General features: G+C 56.6%; 7 protein-coding genes across 7 annotated transcripts; 4 read left to right on the forward strand and 3 right to left on the reverse strand.

Moving 5' to 3' along the window:
• Positions 1-387: 387 nt before the first annotated feature.
• Positions 388-1,937, reverse strand: F5Z01DRAFT_699210 (uncharacterized protein; the record flags this gene model as incomplete). Its single annotated transcript, XM_046266374.1, has 3 exons — positions 388-1,278; positions 1,333-1,761; positions 1,846-1,937. The coding sequence occupies 3 exons, from the start codon at positions 1,935-1,937 to the stop codon at positions 561-563; spliced, it is 1,239 nt and encodes a 412-aa protein (XP_046119449.1). The 3' UTR covers positions 388-560.
• A 772-nt stretch (positions 1,938-2,709) lies between these two features.
• Positions 2,710-5,275, forward strand: F5Z01DRAFT_704948 (uncharacterized protein). The gene is made up of 4 exons (XM_046266432.1): positions 2,710-2,815; positions 2,879-3,278; positions 3,331-3,730; positions 3,782-5,275. Exons 1-4 carry the CDS (start codon positions 2,725-2,727, stop codon positions 4,916-4,918), a joined length of 2,028 nt encoding a protein of 675 aa, XP_046119450.1. The 5' UTR covers positions 2,710-2,724; the 3' UTR covers positions 4,919-5,275.
• Positions 5,276-5,396: 121 nt separating this feature from the next.
• Positions 5,397-7,304, forward strand: F5Z01DRAFT_651394 (major facilitator superfamily domain-containing protein). Its single transcript, XM_046263225.1, has 3 exons — positions 5,397-5,628; positions 5,686-6,684; positions 6,738-7,304. The coding sequence occupies exons 1-3, from the start codon at positions 5,475-5,477 to the stop codon at positions 6,917-6,919; spliced, it is 1,335 nt and encodes a 444-aa protein (XP_046119451.1). The 5' UTR covers positions 5,397-5,474; the 3' UTR covers positions 6,920-7,304.
• A 3,356-nt stretch (positions 7,305-10,660) lies between these two features.
• F5Z01DRAFT_546267 (sulfate transporter family-domain-containing protein) lies at positions 10,661-13,269 on the forward strand. The gene is made up of 2 exons (XM_046260563.1): positions 10,661-11,209; positions 11,256-13,269. Exons 1-2 carry the CDS (start codon positions 10,820-10,822, stop codon positions 13,191-13,193), a joined length of 2,328 nt encoding a protein of 775 aa, XP_046119452.1. The 5' UTR covers positions 10,661-10,819; the 3' UTR covers positions 13,194-13,269.
• A 25-nt stretch (positions 13,270-13,294) lies between these two features.
• On the reverse strand, positions 13,295-15,588 carry F5Z01DRAFT_651400 (serine carboxypeptidase S28-domain-containing protein). The gene has a single exon (XM_046263226.1). The coding sequence runs from the start codon at positions 15,131-15,133 to the stop codon at positions 13,346-13,348; it is 1,788 nt and encodes a 595-aa protein (XP_046119453.1). The 5' UTR covers positions 15,134-15,588; the 3' UTR covers positions 13,295-13,345.
• On the reverse strand, positions 15,566-16,651 carry F5Z01DRAFT_651402 (uncharacterized protein). Its single transcript, XM_046263227.1, has 2 exons — positions 16,269-16,651; positions 15,566-16,211 (listed from the first exon to the last, which is right to left on the reverse strand). The coding sequence occupies exons 1-2, from the start codon at positions 16,462-16,464 to the stop codon at positions 15,700-15,702; spliced, it is 708 nt and encodes a 235-aa protein (XP_046119454.1). The 5' UTR covers positions 16,465-16,651; the 3' UTR covers positions 15,566-15,699.
• A 1,263-nt stretch (positions 16,652-17,914) lies between these two features.
• F5Z01DRAFT_651404 (glycosyl hydrolase family 61-domain-containing protein) lies at positions 17,915-19,383 on the forward strand. Its single transcript, XM_046263228.1, has one exon. It carries the CDS (start codon positions 18,118-18,120, stop codon positions 19,192-19,194), a length of 1,077 nt encoding a protein of 358 aa, XP_046119455.1. The 5' UTR covers positions 17,915-18,117; the 3' UTR covers positions 19,195-19,383.
• Positions 19,384-19,427: the final 44 nt, after the last annotated feature.

Here is a 19,427-nt window from a genome sequence, read left to right on the forward strand (position 1 = left end):
CCGATGATGAAGACGGGTTTGAAGGCAAACGCGGCAATATCGCTGATGAACGGGACCTCGGGGTTGACTTGTCCTGGGTAACGTGGTCGGCCGAGGCTGATCCAACGGGCGAAGAGGATCGTGAGCGTCGAGAACCAGGATATCGATGCCAGGAGCGGGAAGATGTGCAGGCGTCGGTGCGTGTGTTCGCGAAGGGGCTGTATGAAGCCGGCCATGTTTCTTTTGACTTTGAATGATGTATCTGAGAGAAGTGGAGTGAGGCTTCGGAAGCTGGAGGAAGCTAGGAGCAATTGACCTCATAAAGCCAGTGTCTCAGGCACTAGAGCTGTGACGTCAGTGAGGCCGCCGTGAATGCTGTCTTGGCTGCGCTGCTGCTACTGGACAAAGTCGTGAAAAGGTGGGGCGGGGCGGGGCGCCTTCATGGAAGGAGCTTTCGCTCCGCTGTCCCAAGAGGCTGTCCCTTCTTCCTTCACTGTATGCGAGTCACGAATCACGATGATATGAAGACGCCAGGATCTGAGGTAGTGGGAGAAACACATAAGCGTGTCGTATTCATCGGGCTATACGTCCAGATTCAGATGGCTTCGGGCCGAGCCGCCCACTAGGAGATCGATATCACTAGTGCTCGGATTCGAATCATTCGATAGCCCTGTTGGGCTGGTGTGCGAGGTCCAGGTCCAGGGGCACATACAAGTCTTCGCCCTGGTGCCCCAACATCGAATGAATAAAAGCACATTCAGCGGACTTGGCTCGTTCAACTGCACCAGGCAAGAACAAGTCCAGCTCATCCACACGGCTTTCCATGAACCTGCCTGCGCAGTCTGACACTGCGAACGGTCCTCGTACTCGACCTGAACGTTGGTCGTTCGCACGATCACATGGTATCGCATAATTTCCTCTTCCGAATCATTAGGCGACGCAGATAAGACTTCCGTCTGGCTCGTATGGTGGCGGCCAATCTTGGTGAGCGATATGCCCTTGGAGCCGCTGTGATCACCGGACTGAAGGGTTTGCGCGCCGCGACTGCGGCTGCCATACCCAGACGTACCATACGTCGGTCGGCCGTGGCTCTGTCCTGAGCTGCCGCTGAACAGACTCGGGAACCACTTTGGGAAGAGCGGGCGTAGTTTAGGTATGGTCGCGGTAATAATGGCCAAGTTGACCTCGACGCTCGAGTACACAACCGTAATGTTGTAATACGGGTCGGTGTCGGGGTCTGGTGTCCCAAAGAATATCTTGTACACGTCCACGACTCGGATGACACCGACAACGGCAACGCTGTGAAGCAAGTTGGTTAGCAACAACCAAGAAGGCGCCGCGGAATGCACTCACAGGGACCCGAGCAAGAAGACGCCAGTGACCACCATCTTGGCAGCCCTAGGCATCTTGAGTCCCGGGAAAATCCAGAATGGCAGGATCAAGATGCATAGATCGGTGAAGATGGTCAGACACGAGCCAATCACGTGGAATGAGTTATCGATGCAGTTGGTCTCGGGGTCGAACCTGAGGGCAAAGTCCCAGTTGGCCTCCATGGGAACACATTGGAAGAGTGCAGTGAAGAAAATGGCAACGGCATGCGCCGCGTTGAAGATGTTGAGCGCATAGATGGCGTAACGGGCGCTCTTCTTCTGTCCTCCAAGGCGAAGCAAGAAGAATAGAATGGACGCTTTGACGAGGGCCAGGACGGGGTTGTAGAGCATCTGCACCAGGAAATTCCACCAGAATCCGGGGCTCGGATCGAATTCTGGGACGTCGACTGCTCTCCAGCCAAAGTAGTTCAACTTGATGACTGTGTCTTGTGTTAGTGGGCCTGGCTCAGTCTTCTTCTCCGCGACTTCGACTTACACATCAAGAGCGGTCCAGTGAAAAGCAAGGAGAAAAGCTGCCGAAATATTAGAGGAGCTCATCCGACTGGCACAGCTGCATGTGCGGTCCATTGAGGAGTCTAGAAGGATTGGCTACTGTCGCAAGGTGATGAAACCGGTGAACCAACACTCATGGCATTGATTGCACGTTAAGGCGAGTCATCAGTTATCCTTTGATCACAGCCTCTCTTCCCCTTGGGGAAGGTCCCATTCTTACATGTCAAGCTGCCACAAGGCACTTGGAGGTAGGGCTATAACTTATCAATTGTGATATTTGAGGAAGATCTGTTTAGTCCAGTCACCTTCAGGTACGTATTTGGCTGTTTGACTAATAATTAATTGACTATCCCCTCCAGTCATTATCTGTGCGTGTCTGATCACGGTGCTACTCTAAATACTCCTAGCCAGTGAGCTCAGAGCTGACCTTGATCAGGGTCAGGGATCATGTATGGAGAACACCATTTCCGGGGAACTGGCCCCCCTAGCTGCCGTGTTTTAGAGCAGAAATACCGCGGAGCAGGGCAACTTAATCCCCGATGCTTTAATGCGCTGAAACACCCAGGCGCCCTGGCGCCCATGGGCAAACGAGATCTGCCTCGTCTAACAGTCTTTCGCCCTCCCATCGGATCCACCTAGACACATGTGCGTGCAGAAGCCCGCTTGCCAAGCGTAGTGTCACATACATATACGCTGATTAGCCGCTGATCACAGTGGATATCCCCTTTGGACTGCTTGACAGCAGGGTACTCTGACCTCGGCTCCTCCTAATACTTGAATCCCCTCGATTCTTGTGACTGTTGGAGCAGTCTCACTACAGCACTCCTTTTCCCGTTTCGAGTACCAGCACAGTTACCTCAGGATGCAGACAAGAGGCGCGTGGCTAGTACTGGCTGGTTGCTTTGCCAGCTGTGTTTCCTCTCAGACCATCACTGTAGATGGCGATGTGATCGGTATGTCCAAGTTATTGCCAGCTGCCTCACACGGCTTGGGTTGTTGACAGAAATCTCATGTAGCGGCCGGTGAGTCCAACATCTCGCCAGCGGCTGAAGTGGTCAACGGGGTCCAGGATTCACGGGTAACCTTGCCAGAGGAAGAGCTGCAGCTCACCGATGACATTTTGGGCAATCTCACTGGCTTACAGCTCAGCAACGTCTCTGTCTTCTACTTTGGCGATGATGAGTCGGAAGACCACTTTACCAAACGAGAACTTGACAACAGGTGGAACGGCAAATGCAAGACCTTCCCCGGAGATCTTCTCTTTCCTGGAAAGCCTGTTTGGAAAGTCCTCGACCTACTGACTGGCGGTGCTGTCATCTCCACTGTCCCACTAGGTGCGGCTTGCTACGAGGGCGAGCACTACGATGCGAAGAAGTGCGAGTTCCTTTTTAGCAACTGGGCCAACTCCTCCACCCAGTAAGCTACCTTTAGTGTAACTCCCCTTTTACTTCAGCTGACAGCAAAACAGCGTTGTCGATCCCACCTCGGTCATGTCGCCCCTGTTCCAGGGCGCGACTTGTCAGCCTCAGGACGCCGAGGCAGGCAGCGTGTGCGAGATTAGCGGGTTCCCATTGTACTCCATCAAGGCTACGAACGTTGCCCACATTCAGCTCGCTGTGAACATGGCACGAAATCTCAACCTCCGCCTTGTCGTCCACAACACTGGCCATGATTTCCTCGGTAAGAGCACCGGCGCGGGTGCCTTGTCGATCTGGACCCACAACATGAAGAGCATCCAGGTGTTGAAGGAACACAAGACCAAGAGCTACAATGGCCCTGCTTTCAAGGTCGGTGCTGGCGTCCAAGTTCGTGAATTGTACGAAACTGCAGAGAGGAATGGGTTTACCGCTGTCGGCGGCGAATGTCGTGTGAGAAACCGTAATCAAGGCGTGAGACTAACTTTGCTAACTCGATACCAGGATGTTGGAGTTGCTGGCGGTTACGCTGCCGGTGGTGGCCACTCGCCTCTAAGTCCTCTCGTTGGACTGGCTTCCGACCAGATCCTTAGCGTGGACATTGTCACCCCACAGGGGCGCTTCATTACTGTAGACGAAGAGAACCACGAGGATCTCTTTTGGGCTATTCGAGGTGGTGGTGCCGCCACATGGGGCGTGGTCACCTCCATGACCTTCAAGGTTGCCACTTCTTCCCTCAACATCAGCGAGACACAGTTCTGGTCTGCGGTCGAAGCATACTGGTCACGTTTCCCCGATTTCTCAGACGCCAAGAGCTATGAATACCATTTTATCTTCCCTGCAGGACCCGACGCCTACTTGTGGTCCATGAATTCCTGGGTCGTGCCCGGCACAAACCTGGCCGACTTCAAGAAGCTCGTTGAACCGCTGCTCCAGGAGTGGGAATCACTAGGTGTCAACATCAAGCCCGAGTACTTTGAGCATGACAGCTTCTATCCTATGTGGCGCAGCCATTTCCCTAGTGAAAACGTCGGTACCGCCGAGGTCCGTACGGGATCGCGCCTCATTCCCCGTGGTAACTTTGAGGACAAAGAGCTCTGGAACAAGACCTTCAAAACACTTCGTGGCATTGCTGAGGACGGCGCCACATTGATCATGTATAACATCAACGCGGCAGCCCCCGAGGGCACACCCGCCAGCGCCGTCAATCCTGCATGGCGGGACGCGCTCATGTTTGTCATTACCGGCTCTAGCTGGGCGCCCGACGCGACTGAGGAAGAGATATCCGAAACGAATCGCCGCGTGACGTACGAGATCATGCAGTCGCTTAAGGACATTACTCCTGGAGGTGGCGGCTACGGCAACGAGGGCGACGTGATTGATCCTGACTTTGGTCAATCATTCTTTGGCTCCAACTATAAGAGACTGTACAACCTGAAGAAGAAGATTGACCCGCTCGGTGTGTTTTACGCACCCACAGCAGTCGATAGTGAGGATTGGTACATTGAGGGACAAGACCAGTATCTCACCCGTCAAACGGGAAAACTTTGCCATCGCTGGGTATTTCTTTGTCCGTCATATCCGAAGAATATATACCAGAGACAAGAGATTTCATACCTACTACTACGTATTACCACTTGAGAATGGATTGCGGGACGGGATATCTTGAGCCAATGCTGTCATGGTGAACCAAGCCAGGCCCCCTTTTCCCGCCGTTGCGGGCGCACAGCCACTTCAGGTTGTATGCATACAATACCACCCGAATAAGAAGGCGTTGCCTTCTCGATCAGTCGGCGATAGCACCGGTACATGCAGCATAACAGCCGGTGTGATCGCGGGCCCGGCCCGTGGAGGTCCACACAGCGTCACGGACCACATTCCTCATCAACGCGGCTGCGCTTATCAGGGGCCCACGTCGGCGACTAGGGAGATGAATCGTGGGGTACATGTAAGCATTGACTATGTGAGCCAGGCCGATTGCCGGTCGAGCAAGGGAAGGTGAGACTTGCTAGATCACAACACTCTTGGGGATTCCACAGCCTGGCCCCGTGAGTTTTGGTATATTACAGCGCTGGGAAGCCCCCACGGCCACGTCTGCTGGGTGACACATTTCGATGACCATGATTCCTTTCGGTCAGACGGCACTGCTGACAGGAGGAAACGTACAGCTGCTGTCGAATGTACCATTGGCGTCGACATGGTTGATCACGAGAAAGCCGACGAGCTCAGCGTCTCTGTCGACTCGAGACGGGGCTCGGAAACATCACAGAGAGAGACGTGGCAGAATGACAAGAGTGCGCGAGCCTGGGTGGTGGTGGCGGGCGCGTTTCTATGGATGATGGTCTCCCAAGGTGTGTTTGATATGGACTAGAGGCGCCGAGTGTTCTTGTACTGACGTGGCTTACTAGGCGTCCTCTTGATTCACGGGCTACTCATTGCAGAGCTTGACAACCACTTTGGTGCAGATCCGAAGCATACCTGGCTGTCAGGCATCGCCAGCTTTGTCGCCATGGTCTCGACGCCTTTCCTTGGCGTGGTGATGGACACATTTGGACCCATCCTGATGGGCTGCGTCGCCGTCGTCAGCACCGTGGGCGTGTTCATCGCACTCTCACTCTGCACAGGATTCGGCCACCTTGTCGCGGTCTTCACCTGGCATGGGATCACCTTGGGCATGTGTATCGCCATTGGCCCCTCGATGGCTGGCAAGCTGTTCCAGAAGCGTGGGGGTTTGGCGCAGGGCATCACCATGTGCGGCTCTTCGCTCGCCGGCATCATCTACGCCGCGTCCTTCCGCTCCATGTACGGCGACTCGTGGCGGACTGGCAACCAGATATTCGCCGTGGTGACTGGTTCGATTGCCGTGCTGGCGCTCGGTGCTACCTACTTCTTCAATCGCGTCGTGCCCGACGAGCTCAAGGTGGCCCCTGGGCAGGGATGGAAGACCTTCAAGTCGCAGATTGAGGGCCTCGTATTGATCACAAAGCTCTTCACCAAGAACACCTGGGAGCGCAATGCGCCATATGCGTGGTTCGTTGGCGGCAGTTTCTTCCTGCAATTCGGTATCTTTGGGGCGAGCGCGTCGGTCCCATTCATTGCACGGGCTGTGGGTGCCACAGAAACTGACGCCCAGTACTGCCTCATCGCCCTGAGTTCCGCGTCTTTCGTTGGACGCCTCATGTCTGGCTTTATTGCCGACTCTATGGGTTCGCTGATGCTGCTGTTCTGGACCTGCATCGCCGAGGTCGTTGTCCTACTGGGCGTGGACATTGCGTTGGCAGACAGGGGCGCTATGCCGCTGTACTTTGCCTCCACGACCTGGGGCTTCTTCTCCGGATGCTGGGTGCCCTTGTTTGCGGCTTGCATCGGCAAACTGTCCGATCCCAAAGACCTTGGGAAATTCCTGGGTGAGTGCGCCTTGCCGCCTCAAGACCGACACACTCACTGACTATGTGTCTAGGCATCTCCAACTTGGTCATCAGCCCGGCATGTCTTCTGGCGGCTCCTTTGATGCGATACATACTGGAATGCGGCACACCGCGCCTCCTTTACGGATCCATTGCTTCCTTCATCATCGTCGGAGCAGCAATGGTCTATCGGGCAAGGATGTGCAAATTCGACCAGCGCTTCGCCAGCTTGTAGCCGTGCGAGTCCATCGGGTCCAAAAAGAAAATAATTCATTCAAAGATACTGTCAATCGTTTACAAATCGGCATTTATGACGCATCAGGTATGGGCACATTGGATGTCTGAGACACGAGAGCATCTCGCGGGGTCGGCATTACTAAGTACGTGCCGAGTCAAGGGAGGCGGGCCTAAAAATTATGCCCAACGGCAATCACTGTCGGCACATACAAGTACACGCACTAGCCAGCTGGGGCCTTTCTTCACATCGACAATGGCGTTTTGTGGCGGGCCATTTCATTGCAAGGCCGATGGATGTCTGTCGGTGGCTGGTGGTGGTTACCATGCGCATCCATTAATAAATTACAAGACATGTAATATACAGAACTAATAATAATACTCGGTTCAAAAATCCAAACTGATCCGTAAAGTTAGTAAATACACACGTGTCCGCTGTCGATTTAGTACAGCCCCTGAGCAAGAAACCAAGACGGGCCTCCGGCCTCCGCGCCCGGGACAGGAAGGCGGGGCCGTCCGTGAAAGAGGATCTTATCAATCTAATCTTGGCCCCCCTATTGCCGATCAGCCTAGAACCCGCTCCCAACTTCCACCGAGGGAGTATGTGACTTATAACGCTATGGGCTCCTCGAAGGAGCTTAAAACAACCTGTGTGACGCGAGATCGCCGTCTTTTCACGTTCTGACGGAACATGGCCATCCACAGCCAGGCTTGCTCTTAAGTAAGAAGTCACAGCCCGGGTATCTACGGCGGATGATGCACGAGCGGAAACTGTTGCTTGGGGATTGAATAGACGCAACTGTATAGTCTAGTAGGATCTGGACTAGCTCTGTCTAGCTAGTGACGTGATGTCGCTCAGCATGTCCAGTCTGTGTACGTTTATCCCAGAATGTGCGCTTCGACCGCTGTAAAGAATGGACGCCAGACGCCGCTGTTCTTGCAATATAATACGGGAGCCATGTCACTCGTGAGTCGCAAGCTGGCCATAATTTCTTCCTGTCGACAGCTGAGCAGCAGGGTATGAGCGGGACTGAATCAATCAAGCGTCTTGGCTTGACGGTAAGTGCAATCGACTACGGGAAAGTTGACTGACAATGGCGGATTGTCCACAGAACACGCGCACCCAATCATCTGCTTTCCGCAACCCAAACAATTGCCACTCAGGTCAGAGGGCATAGTTCTATTGCTGCAGCTGGGAGCCCCGACGCGATCATGTCCGATATCTCCGGCAGAGGCTGAAGGAAGAGGTGCTGGACCAGATCAGCTATCCCTCCTGAACGGAGGTTCCAGACCCCGAAGCGTCCAGAGCTCGACCAATTTCACCATACTGCCCATGTCATGTCATTTGCGACATATCTTGGCTCTCTCCTACATCCCGAATTCTTCAAGCAGAGACCGTGTACTTCATCCCAGTATCGCTCGTCTTAGCCAATAAGCCAACTTCAAGTCGTCGCCAACGGCAAAAGCTGCCGTCTTGGGGCCATGGCATATGCAGACTAAGAAAGACGCGCAGCGACTCTGTTTCTTAGAGTGTGTTGTTGCGAGGCGGTGTTGGTGTGCTGGCTGTAAGCCGAATGGCGAGCTTGACCCTGGCACTGACGTGCTCGTGTGTGGGTGGGAACATTATGCACCTCTGCGAGTCTCAGAGTCTTGTGCATCTCACGCAAAGGGGCTGAGGGTGATAACACAAATAAGAGTTGTGAAGCTTCTTTCACCAATGGATAAAGAATTTCAAAGCCTATGGCACAATACAGATCAGGCTCGAGGCCCCTCAGGGGTGACTAGTAACGAGGAGTCAACAAAGAGGGACTGGACGCAATCGAACGGACCCGCACTGCGCGCGTGTGGCTAGAGGTCCCATGTAATAAGAATTACACAATTAGACTTGGCGCATCGAAAATGGGATGTCTCGACTGGGCTTTTGAATCGAGTATCCAGAGATCGCAGCACGGTGAAGGAGGGATGGGCAGGGAAGGCTTCAAGCCAAGGCCAGCAATGTGTAGTGGAAGGTGAACAGGAGCTTGTCCTCCCACCAGTGACTATGTTTTAGGTCTTGGCTGGCGGAGAGGCTAGCTGGACTGGCATCTAGGTGACACTATGCGAGAGAGCACTAGCGATTCGTGCTGTGACGGGGGCAGGGCGTGGGGGAGAGCTCTCGCAGACGACCATCGATGGCGTTTTGAATGGGATGCGATGTTGTAATTTTTCAGCCAAGACTCAAAAACGATGCCTTTCCTGATGCCATTCAATAGATTAGCAGACAGGCAGAAGGGTTGAGGCGGAAGTCAATGTGGCGGGCAGTGGGCTCGAGGTTAGACCTGCCTCGAGTCGATAACTGAACCCACAGTTCACGGTCCATGGAAGCCATACGCAAGACCAGTATGAGAGCTGGTATCAACAAAGACGGACTTGGCATTGAAGCGAGGCAGATCGAGGGCAGACGTACCCCTGAAGCATGGAATAATGCTTCACATCCTCGCGACGGGTCACGGGTCGGCCGCAAGACCCCTCAGGGGCAATATCCGCTGTCGTGAGCTGGCGTCATCATCTTGCCTGCAGGTGTAACGAGTCACTGACGACGCCAGGCTCCAAATACCTAAGGTAATTACATTGATGAAACGGACAACATGGACTTGCATCAACATCCGCAGATTATGTTGCACCACCTCTAGTTGGACAGCCGACTAGGTAGTCATGCGGAACCGCACGTCCAGCTCACGTCGACGAGCATCCGGGTCGAATGAATGAAGACACGTTCTGGTCACCAAGTGCGTGCAGAATGGAGGCTTGTCACTGGTGACCACTTGCGGCAGTTCTGGCGGGGGCAATAGTACTAAGGTACCTACCAGGTAAGATAAGAGCCTTCCGTCAATCAATGTAGTCGAGCAGATTAGTGACGGAAGCAGCGAAGCGTGCTCGCTATGCGGATTGCGGAGGTGCAGGCTGTGCAGGGCACTGCAGCCAGGGCAGGGGCGGGCACAGACGCGTAGCTGCCAAACCCGGCGCAGCCAATGAAATGGCCGTCGCAAACAAGCTTCGTTCCTAGCTGCAAGAGCAGATGAGGTGCATGCTCCAGTCCTTGCCCTGACTATCTACTGTATCTCGCAAACTGTCCCTTTGCTCCGGACGACTGGACTCGAAAACTCTTCAACGCCTCCAATTCCAGGCTCTTCCACCACGGGGCATCATCGTGATGCTCTCACCGTCCCGCAGCTACGATCCCGAACCCAGTCCGCGCACCTTTCGTCAGATGTATCGGGGCGCCACCCGCACGCCGACCTCTGATTGGCTCTGACGCGGATGGCGCAATCGACGGTGTCTCTCTCCCCAACGCAGCCCCAGCACGTCTTTCCGCGCCGCGAGCAGACACTGCAGAAGCAGGCGTCACTGGCCGCGAGCACGCAATCCTGAGGCTTCTCCGTTGGCTGGGTTCGGGCCCATCGTCCCAACGCTGACCCTCCCTCCCATACAGTCTCGCGGAGGACACGCCCTGGAGGCACCGGATCTGCGTGGACTGGAGCGACGACCCGATCCAGGTCTCATAGTATTTATCAGCTTGGATATCATGTTCAACTTCCAGCATTCCTCTCGCGTTTCCGCCTTTCGCGTTTCTCTACTCCCACGATCCGTCCAGCCCTGACTCCAATTCAACATCAGGTCCCGTCCCCTGTCAGGAGTCTGTCTCTTTTGGCCAGTCCCGTTTGGTTTTGGCCTGTCGATCAATTAGACGATCTCACCGTCCTGTCATCACATTGATTGAGCTCCTGCGCCCACTCGGAATCTGGATACAGCTCCATTCAGCCAGGGTCCTGACAACGTCACCCTCAAGACTTGTCTCCCTGCCGTCCCTCCTCCCTTTCTCCCCTTCATTCTTCGCCGGCCAGCCACCATCACCATCACAATGGCCAACGTAAAGAGCCGCGTGGCCAAGATCTTTGGCATCGACGCCTCGCGCCCCGAGGAGCCTATCCCCCCCATCGCCAATGCGGACCCCTACGCCGAGACAGATCCCAGTGTCGGTGAGTGGGCGAAAGAACATGTGCCTACGCCGCGGGATGCTGGACGTTACGTGTACAATCTCTTTCCCTTCATCTCCTGGATAGGCAAGTACAACCTCACGTGGTTCTTGGGCGATATGATCGCCGGTGTCACGGTCGGTGCCGTCGTCGTGCCGCAGTCCATGGCCTACGCGCAGTTGGCGCAGCTCGATGTTGAGTATGGTCTCTATTCGAGTTTCATGGGTGTCATCGTCTATTGGTTCTTTGCCACGTCCAAGGATATCACTATCGGTGTAAGTTGCTTCAATCCCAGACAGCCGAGCGTGGCTAACGAAACAGCCCGTCGCCGTCATGTCTCAAGTCACAGGCGACGTTGTCGTGCGCGCCCGCCAAGAGATTCCCGAGATCGATGCACACATCATCGCCTCGGCATTGGCCTTGGTCACTGGTGCCATCATCGTCGCCATTGGTCTCCTACGCCTAGGCTGGCTTGTCGAGTTCATCCCTCTGCCAGCCATCTGTGCGTTCATGACCGGCTCCGCTGTCACTATCGCTGCTGGCCAAGTGCCCAAGCTCATGGGGATCCCGGACGTCGCGACCCGCGGCAGAGGCGTTCACCTCGTCATCATTGACACGCTCAAGGGTCTTCCCAACACTTCCCTCGACGCGGCCCTGGGGTTGTCTGCTCTGGTCTTGCTCTACAGCGTCCGGGGTGGCTGCTCGTACATGGCCAAGAAGCAGCCCCACCGCCAAAAGGTCTACTTCTTCATCTCAACGCTCCGCACCGCGTTCGTGATCCTGTTCTACACGGGCATCAGCGCCGGCTGCAACATCCACCGCAGGAGCAATCCCATGTTCAGTGTCGTTGGAAGCGTCCCCTCGGGATTCAGGCACGCCGCTGTCCCCGAACTCAACAGCGAGATCATCTCCTCCTTTGCCAACGAACTGCCCGCAGCAGTCATCGTCATGCTCATTGAGCACATTGCCATCTCCAAGTCCTTTGGCCGCGTCAACAACTACGTGATCGACCCCTCGCAGGAATTGGTCGCGATTGGTGTCTCCAATCTTCTTGGCCCCTTCCTGGGCGCCTACCCTGCTACTGGATCCTTCTCCCGAACTGCCATCAAGTCCAAGGCTGGTGTCCGCACCCCGTTCGCCGGTGTCATCACTGGTGTCGTCGTGCTCCTGGCGCTGTACGCGTTGACAGCCGTCTTCTGGTACATTCCCAATGCCGGGCTGGCGGCCGTTATCATCCATGCCGTCTGCGACGTCATCACACCGCCCCGAACCGTGTACCAATTCTGGCGCGTTGCCCCCCACGAGGTGCCCATCTTCTTTGGTGGCGTTCTGGTCACTATCTTTACGAACATTGAGAATGGCGTGTACACGACCATCGCCGCGTCTTTTGCCGTCCTGATCTGGCGCCTCTTCCTAAGCCAGGGTCGCTTCCTTGGGCGTGCGCGCATCAGGACAGTCCGACAGAAAGAGGGCACTGGCACGCCCTCGTCAGAGAGCGACGGCGATATCAAGGGTGGCATGCTCGGCAGCGATCCCAAGAGCGACCCTGACTACGAGTTCTCCCTGCGACCCGGCTTTCTGCCTCTGGGCCACGACGACGGTACCAACAGCCAGATTGCGGTCGAGGACCCATTCCCTGGTGTGTTTGTGTATCGTTTCGCCGAGGGCTTCAACTATCCCAATGCTTCGCGGTACTTGAATCACCTCACCGAGCACATCTTCAAGGTCACCCGCCGAACAGACCCCGCCAAGCTTGGCAAGATTGGTGATCGCCCCTGGAACGACGCCGCGCCCCGCCACCTTGACCAGTCGGAAGACACACGGCCCACGCTCAAGTGCATCGTGCTCGACTTTGCGTCCGTCAACAACATTGACGCCACATCGGTGCAGGCACTCATCGACACACGGAACCAGCTGGACCGCTACACGGCGCCAGACACGGTGGACTGGCACTTTGCCAACATTGCGAGCCGCTGGACAAAGCGAGGTTTGGCCGCGGCGGGCTTCGGCATGCGCACGGGCGACGGTAACGGGCAGGCCGAGGCCATCTTCTCGATCGCCGAGCTCATGGGCGAGCACACCACGATGAAGGAGGAGAAGGACAGGAGCGACGGGGATGACATTGAGGCGATGCCGTTGCGGGCCGAGCCCCGGACGAAGCAGGTGGTTATTCAGGGACTGAACAGGCCGCTCTTCCACTTTGACCTGCAGGAGGCGGTCGAGGCCGCCGTCATTGATGCACGGACAAAGACGTTTTAAGCATAGCGTGTGATTTCTTTGATGATTTTGGATTAGCTTTGGGCATATGAGCGTACATACTAGACCCGTCGAGGCATCCGGGTTCTACGTAATGAAGAACATCTTTTGATTTTCTCATACATATGATTTCCGTTCCGATTTATTGCTTATAATCACAGTTCGAGACCAAAGTCCTCCTCCTTAGTCACGCCACGCTCCTCGTGCCACTCTTTCAGCCACGCTTTGACAAACCTAACCTCCTCCTGTTGCACAAGCTGCACATTCTCGGGAGCCACCCAGCTGGAGCGCGCGTCGGACTTACTGCCGAACTGATCCCAGTGGTGCACGCCGCCCTCAACAAGGAGGAAGGGCTCGTCAGTGGTGCTCTCGCGGTCCTCATTGTGGCCCAAGGCGTGGACGCCCGCCTGGCGCCAAGGGTCGTGCTCGCCGTCGACAAAGGCCAGTCGGGAATGGCTAAAGTTGAAACCGCCGTACTTGTTGATGGAGTCCATGTCCGGCTTGGCGGGGATCTTGAACACGTCCGGGCACCACATGGTCGCGTACTCGTACGTGACGAGCCGAGACATGAGCGGGGCCACGCCGTCCGGGGTGCCGGTGCCGGTGACAAAGTACGCCCACTGCGTGCAGGTCTGGTAGGTCCAGGGACGGAGCATGCCCTGGGGGATGCTCTCGTCATCGATGGCGCCGCGCTTGGACAGGCAGTGCTGGCCGAGAAGGTTGTCCTGCTCGCACGTTTGGAGCTGGGCAATGGTCTTGCGCGTTGCGCCGATGAAGTTGAGCAGCATGGCCTCCATCCCGTCCTGGTCCTCGTTGTGGCCGGCGAGGCGCAGGATGCGTCGGACCTCGGGCCCGAGGGTGCGCGTGGACGCGTACCACGGCACGGGGGAGGTGATGGCGGCGCAGTACTGGGCGAGGTCGGCCTCGTCAATGTCCGGGTCCCAGTGGGTGGCCTGGAGGGACATGAGGCCCCAGTGGAGGGTGTAGGCAAAGTCGTCGTCGAGCAGGTCCTCGAGCTGGAACCAGCGTTTGACGGTGCGGACGGCGTCGCGGTCGTCGCCCAGCAGAACGGCGTCGAAAATGACGGTCACAGCGGCAGACGCGTTGACGCAGGACGGGTGGACAAAGTGGCGGGCGGCCTCGAGGTAGGCCCACCAGTCGTCGATGACCTGGGGCACGCCGCTGCCAGAGATGGCGCCGGCAAAGTCGTCCGGGTAGATCTTGCGGAGGAGGGCGGCAAAGGCGCCGGCGTAGGAGCCGCCGTAGAAGATGTAGGGGGTGGTGTGGGAGGTGAGGTTGAGGTGCTCGAGGCCCGGGTAGCGGATGTGGCGGACAAAGTAGGCCGTGTCGGCGAGGGCCTGCTCGGTGCTGAGGAAGCGCATGTTGAGCGGGCTTAGGTCGGGCACGGGGTAGGAGGAGCCGTAGTAGCGGTGCTCGAGGAGGACGGCGAGTCCACCCGTGGCCTCGGCGAGGATCTTGCCGATGCCCTGCTCGATGTAGGGCAGGCGGAGGACGGAGGTGAGCTCGCCGGAGCCGATCATGATGACGGGCCCGCCAGGTCTGTAGTGGGTGTCGTCGATCCAGTAGCGGAGGGGAAAGGTGCCGTCTGCGTGAGGCTCGTAGCGCGTGTCATTGTGGAAGTGGTCAATGGGCACGGAGAAGTTGTAGGACGGACGCTGGGTGGCGTTGAGCGTGGCCGCGGTGAGGCTCGCTTCCCGCTGGGCGTGGATGCGTGGGATGGGGTGGAGGGAGAAGGGCGTGATGGCCAGGCAGGCGGGCATGGCCGCTGCCAGGATAGTGAGGAGCCTCATCATGGCGTTATCCGGAGGCCCGGATGCTGATGCGCGTGAGTTGGAGGATGAGGGAAGTGAAGAAGGCTGGTCACTCACCGCAAGGGATGAATGAAGTTGGTGGCGGTTTGCGGCTGGCGGCGGAGGTTGCATGTGTTGTAGGGTAGCCGAGAGGCGGACTGCGCGAGTACCGGCGTATCAGTGAATGCGGTCGGCACTATCACTCGCCCTTCAAAAGAGTACAGAGAGGACTTCTTCAGGTAGGGCCTATCGCTGAAGATGAATGAACCCGGGTGAGGATCTCGTTCGTGTGGTGTTAGCATTGGGTCGTAGTGTTGAGACGCGTTGTGTGAACCTTGAGAGTCTTAATTTAACCACAATGGACGTGGTTATTCAACTGAGCTGCCGGTGTCCGGCATTCACGGACTGTTTCAGTCATAAAAATTTGAAAGACGACATTGGTCAATCCTACGATTCATTTACAGCCATGGAAGCTGATCCTGCAGCTGCATCGAGTGCTAAGTATGACTGTGCTAATGCTCTAGGGTAGGCACATGGCTATCGGCCGAGAACGCTTATAAGTGTGCCTTCAGTATCATCATGTTGAGTATTAGCTATAGTCTATTAATATCTATCGTAGGGTGCTCCTGTGTCCATGCGGACAAGTCGTGCATTGTTTCGTCAGCTCGTGAATCGTTTGATCGCGTCGCCTGCCTCCCTCAGCATTCCACCTTCGCCACTATGTCCGCCTCCTTTTCACCATCCCACCCAGCCCTGACCATCCAGAACATGGCCATCACAGGCGTGGTCACCAGACCAAGCACGCCACTGAGGATGGCCTTGAACACCTGAGGCGTCCAAAGCCTCTCAAAAACCCAGTCACCGCCCTGCTTCTCCCCTACCATGGTCAGGATGCCGACAGAGACGGGCCAGAGGACCAGGAAGGCGGGCACGCAGAGGAGAAAGCCTCGCAGAGCTTGCTGCAGGGCATTGTGTAGCTTCGTCGAAGGGTTGCGCTCCAGGAAGAGAAGCCACCTGAGCGACGAGCTGGTGGGCTGTTCAAGGAAAGCAATGGGCTGGACGGAATGGCGACGCAAGTCGTTCGCCACGAGCAGCCACTCGACAAACCATGTCAGGATGCATTGGATGATGATGCTGAGCGCAGCATCGCCCGCGAGAGTGTTGGGCAAGCGGAACAGCTGGATGGGCTGCTTGGTTGTGTTGTACATGGCTAGGGGCAGGAGTCAGCACCTTATACGCAGGTCCACCGAGATAGAGGCGCACCTACCATAGGCAATTGCAAAGTTGAAGCCCGCTGACAGACATCCACCTCCCACACCGGCCATGGCAAAGATGTAAAACGCCTGGTGCCCCGTGAGCCGCGATGGGGGCGGCAGGTGGTGTTTGGTGCCCCTGTTCATCTGCATCTCGGCCTCCTGCAGCGTATTAGCGGCGATCCGCGTCGCAGGCCGTTTGCAGAACATCTGGGCGGCCAAATGACGGGGATTATGTCAAACAAGGCACAGGGGGTCGCAGGACAGTTTGGAAAAGACAAGACGAGGCGAAGATGAGAAAAAAAGGCATTTGCTCTTGATTTGGACATGACCGTGGATACGGTGAAGAAACTGATCAGGCGCGACTTGGGGAAATTGCGGCACGTGGTGATCAGGCCATGCATTTCTTTACTTGCCTTATTTTATGCTTAGCAGGTACCTTAAGGCATATATGTACTACTTTATGGACGGATACACCGCCAGAAACATTTGCGACTTCCATAAAACACCATCCATCTCAGCCTGTGACTGCTGCTATGGAGCAGTGTCCCAAACAAAAATCGATACAGCCAAACGACAAGTCAGACGCTCGACCCTGTCAACTGACCCATCCATGTTTCCATGATTCTATCGACGACACCATGCGTCATTCCTTTACTTCATCAGACGAACTCATAACCCTGGACTCTCACCGTCAAGCTTGTGAGGCCTTGTCCAGGTCACGGATAAGGGATAAGACGATACCATCATACCAATCTATCTCCCTGCATCTCGGCGCCTCGGCTGCAACGCAACGCTTGTTGCCTCGATCGTGCCTTTTGCCTTGTACCCGGACACGACAGCCAAGAGACTCCAGGCTCATGTTGATGAAAAACCATGATTGCAGTACCAGGTCTCTGGCGCCAGGCGTCTCAGACAGATGAACAGGCCCCACCCGTCGCCGCATCGGCGCCCCCTGTAGCGGCTAGCCCCGTGTTTCCACCAATCACATGACAGTGAAAGCGACCTCCATTGAGTAGGTCAGCGACACGCAGCCTGACTGCGCCTGAAGCCCCCTGTAGCTCCGGGGTCTGGCAGCGATCCCTCCCTTGTCATCGAGTAAACAGGAGCCCCTGAGCGCCGCCGCGGTGGACGAAACGAACAACACCACGAAGCTCGGCCAGCAGGGCAGCTATGTGGCGACTAGAACAGACGGCAGTGGAGTTTCAGGTGGCTTGCTGGATCGAGAGGTCGTGCGTTTTGACACTCTGGGGCTAATATGGATGTTTTGGCGCGTATTGCTGGTGCAGACGCGGAAACGCACAGAAGGGCGGACATCGCGAGCGGCTTCATCGATCATCGCTACGCGATTGACGGGCCAAGTTATTCCATATGTTCATTCAAAGACAAGAACAGCCATGCTGGCCATTCAGCACTGGGAGCACTCATGAAAGCTCCAGTCTACGGCATCTCCATAGCAAACGCCAGCAATGATATCTATCTCAAGCAGCCTTCTGCTTTGTGACCCGCTGTGCCTGAAACGCCAACAATGTCTTCGTCTTCTCCCTCCTAGTCCTAGGCCCAGACGGCGACCCCCACACCTGCCAACGCCTGTCATCCTTGCTCTTCCCACGATATAAGACGTCTGGCATCTCATTTCTCAGCCTCTCTTTTCCTGCCCAGGCTCATTCAGCACACTCTCTTCTTCTCCTCCTTGGTCCGAGTTTTTCACTCTTTCGCACTATCCTTTCCCTTGCGCAACTTCATTGACTGAAGTCTTTCATTCGCACCCGCTAGTCGGTCTTGTCACGTTCATTCTACTACTCAAAAACACTCACTTTCCAACTACCGCTCTTCGGTTCCAACAAACAAACTCTTATCAAGATGCCTTCCACCACCCGCACTCTTGTCTCTGCCCTGGCGGGCGCCGCCGGCGTCGCTGCCCACGGCTACGTCCAGAACGTTGTCATCAACGGCGTCTCCTACTCGGGCTACGACGTGACCAACTTCCCCTACAACGCCAACCCGCCCACCGTCATCGGCTGGTCCTCCGAGGCCACCGACCTGGGCTTCGTCGCGCCCGACGCCTTCCAGGACCCGGACATCATCTGCCACCGCGGCTCCCAGAACGCCGGCGGCTACGCGGAGATTGCGGCCGGCGACAGCCTCTTTGTCCAGTGGAACACCTGGCCCGAGTCCCACAAGGGCCCCATCATCGACTACCTCGCCAACTGCGGCGACGAGGGCTGCGCCTCGGTCGACAAGAACACGCTCGAGTTCTTCAAGATTGGCGAGGCCGGCCTCGTCGACGGCTCCTCGGCGCCCCTGACCATGGCCGACAGCATCCTCGACTCCAACGGCTTTGGCTGGATGGTCACCATCCCCGCCGACCTCGCCCCGGGCAACTACGTCCTCCGCCACGAGATCATCGCCCTCCACTCCGCCGGCGAGCTCAACGGCGCGCAGAACTACCCCCAGTGCTTCTCCCTCAAGGTCACCGGCTCCGGCGACGTCCAGCCCGAGGGTGTCCTCGGCACCAAGCTCTACACCGCCGAGGACGAGGGCATCCACTTCAACGTCTACTCCCCCGTCGACTCCTACCCCATCCCCGGCCCGGCCCTCTTCTCCGGCTTCTCCCCCGTCGAGCAGGCCACCTCCGCCATCGACTCGAGCGGCACCGCCACCGTCGGTGACGGCCCTGCCCCTACTGCGGCTCCTGCTGAGCCCACCGGCGGAAACGACGACGGTGCTGCCACCACCTCGGAGGCCCCCGTCGTCACGGAGGCTCCCGCCACCACCGAGGCTCCCGTTGTCACATCGGCCTCCGCTACGGCTGCCCCTACCACCACCGAGGAGGTCGCCCAGCCTGAGCCCACCCAGGACACCTGCGCCCTCAAGAAGCGCAGCAAGAAGGCCCGCCGCCACGCTCGCAAGAACGGCAAGGTCGCTCGCCGCGTCTAAGATGCCCTGGACGGAGCTGTCTAGACTAGACTAGACTAGACATGATGGAGGAAAAGCTTGTTGTGATGGACGGATCTTGGTGATGACCAACCGATTTGCATTCTACTGTATATATGAGCCTCGTGCTTTGTACCAAGGAGAGAGAGAGAGAGAATAGACGGCTTTCATGTCGGCAATGTGTGTGCTTCGCTTATGTGTCTTGTGTGTGTGACTGTCATATCTAAGCTTTGAGA

The sequence above is a fragment of the Emericellopsis atlantica genome (assembly GCF_019669845.1).
Source record: "Emericellopsis atlantica unplaced genomic scaffold F5Z01scaffold_9, whole genome shotgun sequence".
Classification (NCBI taxonomy): domain Eukaryota; kingdom Fungi; phylum Ascomycota; class Sordariomycetes; order Hypocreales; family Bionectriaceae; genus Emericellopsis; species Emericellopsis atlantica.